The sequence below is a fragment of the Volvox carteri genome (genome assembly GCF_000143455.1).
Source record: "Volvox carteri f. nagariensis unplaced genomic scaffold VOLCAscaffold_28, whole genome shotgun sequence".
NCBI classification, from domain to species: Eukaryota; Viridiplantae; Chlorophyta; class Chlorophyceae; order Chlamydomonadales; family Volvocaceae; genus Volvox; species Volvox carteri.
The window spans coordinates 589,666-599,736 of record NW_003307571.1 but is presented as its reverse complement, the minus strand read 5'-3'; the positions used below and the strand labels follow the sequence as shown (position 1 = coordinate 599,736).

The 10,071-nt window shown below is 57.2% G+C and overlaps 2 protein-coding genes across 2 annotated transcripts in view; both read right to left on the bottom strand.

Annotated features, from left to right (window-relative positions):
• The window catches only part of VOLCADRAFT_92841 (uncharacterized protein), a gene marked incomplete at both ends in the record, with an annotated part of 15,657 nt that extends 11,887 nt beyond the window's left edge, over positions 1–3,770 (bottom strand). The window contains 6 exons of the mRNA XM_002952140.1: positions 40–1,404; positions 1,688–1,753; positions 1,877–2,079; positions 2,310–2,430; positions 2,523–2,687; positions 3,417–3,770. Of these exons, the coding sequence (XP_002952186.1) occupies positions 40–1,404; positions 1,688–1,753; positions 1,877–2,079; positions 2,310–2,430; positions 2,523–2,687; positions 3,417–3,770 (2,274 nt within the window). The remainder of the gene's footprint in view (positions 1–39; positions 1,405–1,687; positions 1,754–1,876; positions 2,080–2,309; positions 2,431–2,522; positions 2,688–3,416) is intronic.
• A 248-nt stretch (positions 3,771–4,018) lies between these two features.
• Positions 4,019–9,714, bottom strand: VOLCADRAFT_105403 (uncharacterized protein; the record flags this gene model as incomplete). Its single annotated transcript, XM_002952139.1, has 9 exons — positions 4,019–4,671; positions 5,500–5,559; positions 5,703–5,745; positions 6,417–6,466; positions 6,948–7,094; positions 7,977–8,078; positions 8,812–8,854; positions 9,398–9,615; positions 9,670–9,714. 9 exons carry the CDS (start codon positions 9,712–9,714, stop codon positions 4,489–4,491), a joined length of 891 nt encoding a protein of 296 aa, XP_002952185.1. The 3' UTR covers positions 4,019–4,488.
• Positions 9,715–10,071: the final 357 nt, after the last annotated feature.

Below are 10,071 nucleotides of genomic sequence, written 5' to 3'. Positions count from 1 at the left end.
CTCCGCGGCCGCCGCCGCTGCGGCTGGCCCCCCTCCAACCGCCCCCAGGCCCCCCGGTCCCATGTCCGCTTCTTCCGCCGCTGCGGCTGCCCCTGCCTCCCCCTCCAACTCTGCCTCCTCCTCCTCCTCAACGACCTCCTCAACGACCACCCCTCCTGACCTACCGGCCCCGATATCTGCGGCCGCCTCCTCCTCCTCCTGTTGCTCCTCCTCCCCCGCCTCTTCTTGCTCCCCTGCCTCTTCACCCTCCTCCCTCTCCTCCCCCTCCCCCTCCTCCCCCTCCCCATCACCCTCCTCCCCATCACCCACCTCCCCCTCCATCTCCCCATCACTCTTCTCCCCATCAACCTCCTCCCCATCAACCTCCTCCTCCCCCTCCCCTTCCTCCCCATCACCCTCCTCCACCCCATCACCCTCCCCCTCCTCCATCTCCTCCCCCTCCACGTCCTGCTCCCCCAGCACGGTAACCTCCTCCTCCTCCAACCCCAACTCCGACGGTGAGAGAGCCGCCGCCACCAGCCGCACGGACTCCTCCACCCCCTCCTCCTGTGGTTCGAATTTTACCCCCTCCTCCTCCTCCTCCTCCGCCGCCGCCTCCTGCAGCGCCGCCGCCTCCGCCGGCCCCTCCTCCGCTGCTGCCTCCGCCGTACTCGAAGGAGCCTTGTCCACTTCCATCGCTGTAGCTTGGGCTTTGCCGTACCCCCCCGGAGCTACTGCCGCTGCCGCTGCCGCTGCCGCTGCCGACGGCGTCACTACGGCCCCTGGCGGCGCCGGGATGGTTACCATCGCCGCCACCTCGGTTGTACACGGAGCCGCTGCTGCCTGTTCTGGCGACACCCTAGGGTGCATGGCGACACCGCCCGCCGCAGTAGCAGTATCTGCAGCAGTAGCTGACGTGCCAACGGCGCCGCCGGCCGGAGAACATCCCGGGTGGTGGTTTATCAAATGTACGGGAGCCGTTGCGGCGCCGGCAGCAGCGCCGCCGACTGGCTGCCTCGCTGCCGTCAACGACGCCACGGCCGCCGCTGACGCTGCATACGTCGCTATTGAACGGCGCCACGAATGTACGGAACTGGCGACGGCGGCGGCTTGCGGAATCTGCTCACGGATGGGGAAGACGGGCGGTACCAGGGGCACCGAGTACGGGAGCCGTGGCGGCAGCACCGCCGCCGCCGTACCGCCACATGCTGTCGCTGCTGTTGCACCACTGCCCCTGCCGCCTCCGTACCGAGCACTAACGCACGCGCCGGCCGCAACCGCCATCGCCGCAGTGGCCATCTGGCTTGACTGAGCCGCCAGCGGCTGCGGCGACGGCAGCGGCAGCAACCCCTGGGCCTCTAGGGCCTTATGCGCTGCCTGAAAGGCGTACGTGCCGCCGACACCTTTCCGTACCAAGATCCCCAACTGGAACGGGTGGCGGTGGCGTTACAGTACGGCGTGACGTCAGCGGCATGTGGGGCCGTAAATCTCTGCTGGCTCGCTGTTCATCCACTGCTCCCAGGGCATCGAACCGGCCCCCAGCTGCATCCCCCCACACACTCACACTCACACTCACACTCACACTCACACTCACACTCACACTCACACTCACACTCACACTCACACTCACACTCACATCCACACCCACACATCCACACCCACACCCACACTCACACCCACAGACCCCCAACAGACCCACATCCCCCACCTGCACGTTGCTCTCCTCGACGGAGAAGCGCCGCCGCATTCCGACCCCGTTGGAGGTCCCCCCCGCCTGCAGGTGGGGGTGGTGGGGATGGTGGGGGTAGTGGGGTTAGTGGGGTTAGTGGGGTTAGTGGGGTTAGTGGGGGTGGTGGGGGTGGGGGTTGTGGGGAGAGCGGCAGTGAGTCACCCGCACCTTCGAATAACCCGCAGCCGGTGCAGCCGCAAACCCCATCGCCGCGGGGCCCTGCTGCTGCTGCTGCTGCTGCTGTAACTGTGTCGGGGGGGGTGGTTGTTGTGGCTCCACGTCGCACGGCCAAAGCTCCTGACCATCCCAGTGGAAGTGAAGCACCACGAACACGCGCTCGCGCAGGTGGCCGCGCACGTCGGGCACCAGCGCTGGTGGGGGTGTGGATTGGGGGGAGGAAGAGGGGGGAGGAAGAGGGGGGAGGAAGAGGGGGGAGGAAGAGGGGGGAGGAAGAGGGGGGAGGAAGAGGGGGGGAATAGGAGTCAGAAACTTAGGCGCACGGTTAGGAATGCAAGCGCATGAAAGACACGGCGCGACGAAGGCCACGACACGACACAGCCCCCAAAGTCAAAACCGTACATGTCGTGAATGCCGTACGTACCTTTGGCGTCGTACAGCGTGCCTCCCGCGGCCGCCAGCATCGCCCTCCGGGACCCAGCTCGAAGCAGGTAATCCCGTACAATGTGGTCGCAACGCCAGGGCAGTACGGCCATAGCGGTCCCCTAGGGCCGGGGGAGGGAAGGGAAGGGAATTACGGCAGTACGGGAAATGTACGAGCCGGTAACATTACGCGCCGTACGCAGCATGAACCCACCCGTCGCGTCATGACGTCAGCCAACTCGTCTGTTCGGGGCCCCGGGCGGTTGACCAGCCCCGGGGGCCTTATTGTCACGTGGGGAAGCTGTTCGTACCGACCGTTGGTGCCGTCCTGCGTGCTCTCCGAAGCCACGACGTACGACACGGACGATGTGGGCGTTGACTGGAGTGCACGTGCACACCGTAAGAAGAAAAAGACGGAGGAGGGAGATGGGACATTGGGGGAGAGAGGAGACAGAAAGGAGATTCGGAGTTGTTTTGCGGAGAGGAGTGTTTATTAAGTTAGAGGGGTTGAGGCGCGGATGCATGAGATTGGTTTCGGAGCAAGGCCTGCCGGGACGAAACCCCTTTTATCATACACACCATCGGGTGCAGGAGCAAGGGCAATATCCCTTAGGTTTAGGTTTCTTGGAGTTTAATTATGTTGAGTTACAGACTTCAATCATCGTTTTTGAGGAGGCTAGGAGAGGTAAGTGGTAGTTGGTGGTTGACAAGTACTAACCAACTAACCGCTGCGATTTACTACAATGTACTGCGTTCTGCTGCAGTTGCGACAAACTCGAACCGAAACCATGCGTGCTACCCGGTGCGTTCTGCACATCACGTCTGTGAATTAGCTCAAGGGACGAAACGCACTGAGGGCCGCGATGGGGCTTATGACGATGCCGTACAAAATGTACGGCACCACTCTGGGCTACGCTCGTAAGTTGGATGGCTAAAGGACGGGAAGGTATGGTGAACTCTTATAAGGGAAATAAATCGCCCGGGACAACGCCAATGTCTGCGGCATGGTGGCCGAGATAGACAGGCCCCGGATACCAGGTCTGCAGGTTGCTGATGGTGGATGGCAAGGGTAGGAGAAGAGATTAGATCGGGGATTGCTGACCCTGACCTGCTGCGGCCAGTCTCGTCCACTGCATTTCGACAGCTGATGGTATGTGGCCTGCAGGAGAGCCCTGAGATCGCCCCGGAGAGCGTCTGCCCGGCCATCGGGTTGTGTTGGCGCTGCAGATGCGGCTCCTGCATGGCTTGGCTGCGCAGTTCTATTAGGTACATAGACATCAAGTAGTCTGAGTAGGTTAATGGTCTGGTCACCGCTGTCGCTGGTTGTTCCGTTGCCGGAAGGAACGATGCGCAGCTGGCCCACAGGGGCCTCCATCTGTAAGTCCTGGTCAGGCCATAAGGGCCGGGTTTCCTTTGTTGCTAGGGCATTCCCGATGCCTGATCGTCTGTTCGCACTTACCATTCAGTTATGATACGATGAGACCAAACTGGAGCGATGCGTAAACATGCACGGCTTTATTGGATACTTTGCAAATCTGGCTAACATGATCTTATGCATAGGATTACTCATTGCAGCTTGACCTAGGGTAGACGACCCTGTGCTTTTTTTGCCAGCGCCAAAGATGAGCTTCGGTGGAGCCGGTTACGGGGCCCCAGGCGGAAAAGTGGATGATAGCACAATTATGGAACAGGTAACTGATATGACTGGATAAGCCCCATCTTCTTTACACCAGTTTTTCAGCTTCATGATACGCCCCGTGGGCCTCCGCAGGTCAAGTCACAATTGCAAATGCAGATGGTACAGGAGTTTTACCAGGTATGTCAATGCGTTGCGGCATGCCTTGCGTATGCGCAGTCCTGGCAGGGTTTGTACTTTGCAGACCGTTCGCGACAAGTGCTTCAAGGTTTGCCTCAGCAACCCGGGGAGCTCACTCAGTAGCAATGATCAAAAATGCCTTAACCGATGTATGGACAGATATCAAGACGTAAGTGAAGAGTTAATGAAGTAGTTCTTTGGCATTGGCAACCATGAGATGCATGGCGATAAAAATATTCGCAGGCAACAAACGTAATTACGAAAGTCGTCTTGAACCAGTAAGAGCAAGTGCCGGTGGAAGTCGTCACTTCACGTTTACGGCAGAGGCCCGTCGGCGCGGCGGTCAGTCATCTGCTGCTGGTATTTAAAAGTCCTCAGCAAGGAGCACCTCCGCAAGGGCGGGTTTCTCGGTGGCTGCTTCTGGTGCCTTAGCTACGGCGAGGACGTTGTCGAGCAGGGCCATAAACTCCTCATCTGACCGGAGGGACTTGCGTATCGCGGAGAGGGTGACATAGAACTCCTGCGTCGACACCTTGTTGTCACCATTCTGTGGATTTCATTAGGAGCGGGAGGGGCGGGGTAAGCTAAGTTGAGGCATGGGGCTGGCTTAGCGCGCCATCGTCGCTGGGCATCGGAAGGGGCTAGGATCAGCTGCAGCGACGATAAGCTGATATCGTATCAAAGGACTCTTTAAAGTGTTTTACGGCTTCCCGGACTTCTTCCCTCTTAAAAGTCAGGTATCAGGATCATCCATGTAGGACAGGTTCCTTTCCATGCACATCCGCCGTCGCCAGGTGTCAATTACCCATTTTAATTTTTTGTAACAAGGGCTGTGTCGTTGTGGATATGCCTCCTTGCAGCGTGCTTGAATGTGCGTGAATTCCTTGACAAACAAGCATGAGTAATGGATCCTACGCTTCTTAGATTCCTGCCATGCCCAAGCACATCGTCATCATCTTGGAAAAAACACTCCTTCCTTTTCCCCTCCTTCTCGATAAGCGAACACGATATGGTAATCTCATCACAGAACACACTACTGCAGGTGGAGCTGTTACAGAACCAGCAGTGTACGACTGCGTACGGTACGTGTTCCCTGCTACAAATAGCAACAGTCTACTAAACCAGGCTAATCTGCCATGTCAAACCTAAGCTCGTTTACGATAGCATCGTACCGTCATTTGGGTCGGGCCTAAACCTGCTCCTTTTTACCTGATGCGAGCACAAGGATCGCGAAACTCCCTCTTATAATGCCCCTCACTCTCTCGAGGTCGCCGCTTTCATGAACGCCTTTTGGTCAGTTCTACTTCTGGTACACTCTTGCCCTGGCAGCATCTTCACTCGTTCACGTGCTTCGTCTTTCCCCTACCACTCTCACCTTGTCAAGCTTGGCCATGATTGCTAGGACCTCCTCCGACAGCTGCTCCATGTCCATGCCCTGGACAGGGGTTTGTCCACAAGTGAACAAACGAACGAACAAGTTATGAACTCAACAGCCAATAACTAACCAACTGCTATTCCCAACGGGGCCCCCCTGACCGCATTGTCCACGTTTCCATTCCCCATTCATCCTCAACTCACCGACTTCCCCAGCAACAATCTGAGTTCATGGAGTTCGACAAACCTGACATTGAGGCACGCCAGGGAGGAGGGACGCAAAATTGCTTAAGCATAATAAAGCTTTATTACACAACATCAGGGGATTGCAGAAGCGGGGGTTAAACCATCTCACAACGTAGCTCAGCAACATCAAACCAGAATCTTAACAGCTTGTCAACACTACACAACGCAGCACTTCAGGAAAACAACAGCAGTTCAGGATTACAACCTGTTAGAGCCAGACCCCCCGCTCCTATTTCTGCTGTCACCAATCTCTGGTATATGAGTGTCGGTCACTTTCCAACACGGCCATATCATATATAATACACCACGTTGTGAAATGTGACGGCTCCCTACCAAGCGCGCTTAGGTTGTTACGGGGTTTATAACGGAGCGTCCTCATGGCTCGTATCGGGCAGGTATGAGGGAGTTACACACACACACACACACACACACACACACACACACACACACACACACACACACACACACACACACAGCAGTTGCAGCAGAGGGGAAAAACGACCAGGCTGAACGCCTACAAAACTTGAGCTTTCATCCGCTCCCCGCTGCAAGATACCTCTTTGCACCTTGCGCCCGTTATCGCAATCCGTAGTCACAAACTCCAGTTGGATTGCATTGATTATTGCAAGTTCCGCACCGCACCGCACCGCAGCCGCAGCCGCACTCACTCACCCTGATTTGTCTCGATCCAGTTCTTTAAACAAAGTCTTGATTTTCTTTGCCTGCAGCGCGCGAAGAAACCCATACATGCGTGTCATGCGTTTCGTTACAGCGGACCCGAATGGACTGCAGGCCCATCACATGGCTGAACACAAGAGGTGGTTATTTGGGTCCTCCGTGGGCCATCCGGCTTAACGTTCTACCCGGCTCACATGGGGCTTCGCAGCCGCGGTCATAACAACGGGCTGGAACTCCGGCATGACCATCTCCCCCGGGACCCCACTTAAACCCTTCACATGCAACATGCCATTATCCTCCCCTCACCCCTCACCAAGCGATGTCATCTTTCACTCAACGCAACGCGGGTCCAACACTTCCCCCTCCCTTCCTCATCCTTCCTTAGCTTGCTTTCTTGCCGGCTTCCTCCCACATCAACTGCCCTGACAAGCCAAATGCCCTCGCCCCAGTATGATACCCATATCCCCAAAGCCGAGACCAGCAACAACAATCCCCAGATAACCCGACGGGCCCCCCCTCCCCTACCTGCTCCTCCTTGAACTCCAGGTTCTGTAGCACCTCCCCAAGCGTGTTTCCGAACCCCACTACGTTGCGGCTGCTGGCAGTGAACACCACCTCAGCCACCCACACGTCCAGATCCTCATCCGACTTATCCGTCAGCAAGGCCTCCATCTGCGGGAAAATACACACACACACACACACACACAACAGAGGAGCGAAAAACCCCAAAAAGGGCCCCCAGCGGGGGGCAGGTGCTTTTACATGGCGCTGGGGCTCGTGGTTTCGGGGCCGGGTTCGGGTTCGGGGTTTCAGATCGTTTCTCATTCAGCCTAGGGTTCGCTTCCACCTTCCCATTCCCGAGCCAAGCCGCTGCTGATTAAACTGCCGCTTGTTGAAAATCCGGTTCATGAGGTCGAGAAGCATTGGGAACACCTCGAAAAAGCGAGAGGTAAGAAGCAAGAATGGCAATACGGGGCATGGGAATCGGTGGGGGCCCCCTCCGCTCCGGGGGGAAGTGGCCGGGGCTCCCTCCTCAACGCCCCAAACCCTTCAGCGCAACGGGCTCACTACTCACCCAGGACAATCCGTCACTTGGTTTCTACACAGGATCCCATAATGGCGGTGAAGGACCTCCTACGAGCCACAAGCTACAACCATAACCCCCTTCTATCGCACACGCATCATTAAAACACGCGGAGCGTGAGGGCAAGCTTGGCAGGACGTTGGCGGGACGCGGCAGTCGGCGGTTTTAAAGTGGTTAGGGCTTTCACACTCGTTCGCGTCTGGTTCGTGCCATGGCCCGCTTGTCGCTTTCTGCACCCCAGAAAGCGGGAGCCATCCGTGTCTCGGATCTGTCATGGATCTGATTTTGAGTTGCGGATTATTGCTCTCCTTTTCCTAAACCCACCCGGGCAGCACTCAGCACTTTATCACATGACATTGCAGCATGCCACTACAGCACAGCGCAGCACCAGCACAGAGCACATCGCAAGCGGCAGTTCAACAGTGCCGGGCAGCATAGGGCCCGGGGGGGGGGTGCGGGGCGCTCCTCACCATATCTGAAAACTCCGCCAGCGATATGAGTTGGTCATCATTGACATCCATCTTCCGCATGAGCTCCTCTGCCTTGTCAGAGATGTGCGACACGTTGACACCCTTTGAGGCAGAGGCGGGCGGACAGGTAGAGGTAGAGGTGAAGTGAAATTTAATACATATTTAAAATTTAATTAATATTTAACAGCTGCTCTGCTTAACATGATTGCCTCCTCTCCGTCTTAGCACACAGCGACACAGCAGTGGCGCGTGACTCGTCCGTCATTGCGGCATGACGCCCTCTTGAGCTACCTAGGGCCCCCCAGGCCCCCCTCCGCCAGCCCCCTCTAGCTGGGGCCTACTCCAGCGCAAGAGTCGTCGGAAGCCCAGATCTGAACGGCGGGCGCCTGGACATGAGCGGTGACCTGAAGGCCCAGCGGCCCTCCCCTAGCAGGGCCTCCCTCCCTTCCTCCCCCCCTTCCCCCGGCGGCTTTCGTCCTATGACACGGGCAACTGGAGTGTTTCGACCGAAGACCGGAGGTAGGCATACATGCATACAGAGCGCTGTGGAGCGGAATTTCATACGAGCTAACTGCACACGCTAGTTGCACCCAGGGGAGCTGCGGTGGAGTACCAGGAGCAGCTGCAGCAACAGTCGACAGGACTGCAGCCGTAACTGCAGGGTGGTGCTAGCGCCCCCGGGAATAGTCTACATGTGGCTCCTTATGCCGCCACCTCTGAACATAGCCGCCGGGTTGAAACCCTAGGAGTAAGGAGAGCTCTAGTCGAACAGTTAGGTCACATAGCCCCCGCTATGTTCAAGGGTTACTGTGACATAGCGGCTCCTGCCACGTACCGTTTTAAACAAGTACTGCTTGAGCTCTTTGGCGTCGATCGACCTGTGGGGAGGAGGGGTGGGGGCAGTGGGGGCGGGGTTGAGTGATGGGAGGGATGGGTGGCGAGATGGGACACGAGGCGGGATGCTGGAGCGGGGATTATGTGTGTGCCGTGAGCCGTGATGTGCGGTGCGGGCCATCAAGCACAACGCGGTGTTGGTTGCTGACAGTAAACTGGGAGGGTAATGGCAAGCTCCCAGGCGGACCGAGGGTGGGAGTGCCAGGGGTGGACAGGGCGGCGAAGGTTATGTGAAGATCGCTGTTGTCCGTGGTGCGTGGTGCGATTTGGGTGCGATTTGGGTGCGCATTGTGGTGTTGGGCACTAAGGAAATTGCGAGCACCGCGCGCTCTGAATGTGTGACTCTGAAGACGCGAATTTGGTACGGCACGCGAGTTTTGTTGGTGATGTTGGAAGAGGGTGAAGGGCCTAGCTAGTTGTGGTATGGGAGGAAAGGGAAATCGGTGTTGGAGTTGGGCGATGGTGATGGTGGTGGTGGTGAAGAATTGGAAGCGCATTGGCAATGTGGGTTTCGCCAGTCTTCTTACCCAGACTTGTCTTTATCAAGCGCCTCGAAGCAGCGCCTCAGGGCATCCAGACGCGCTGCCTGGTCTCGATCCCCATGGTCTCGCTCGACTTCTTTTAAGTCAACTTCCACTGGGGGACCACTTAGCTTAGGCCTAGGCGCAGGCGCGGCCTCTTCTTCAGACGGTTTCCCCGACTTCGTTCGTTCTATGCTTACGGACTGCGTGGGGGGAAACCTCGGCTGTCCGATGACGAAGGGCGATGGCAGACAGCGCTTCCCGTAAGGCATGCTCACCTGTTCCGTCTCTGCAGAGCTTTCCGTTGAACATCCAGCACCCATGTTTTAAAACCCAGCGACAAGACTTTGAGTAGTTCTAAGGTCCCAATGAGTTCGAGGCAGGAGGACCAGCGCAAATTTCAACACGTTTTTGATCAAAGGGTACTCTGATTTTGTTTGTGAGAGATTTATCCGGGTCCACAACCGATAACGTTTACAAAGAGCCCGCGAAAGTCTGAAAGTGCGTGTCTTAATTGCTTAGATAACCAATACAGAAGCTAGGCAAAGCTATGAGTTCCAGTATCCGCTATAACCCTTTGTTATAAAAAAACTGCGCAGTGGAATGTTTGGGTAAGAAACTAAATTTCAACGATCGAAGGACGGGAAGCGCAGAAGCCCCCCAGGCACATTGCCATAGGT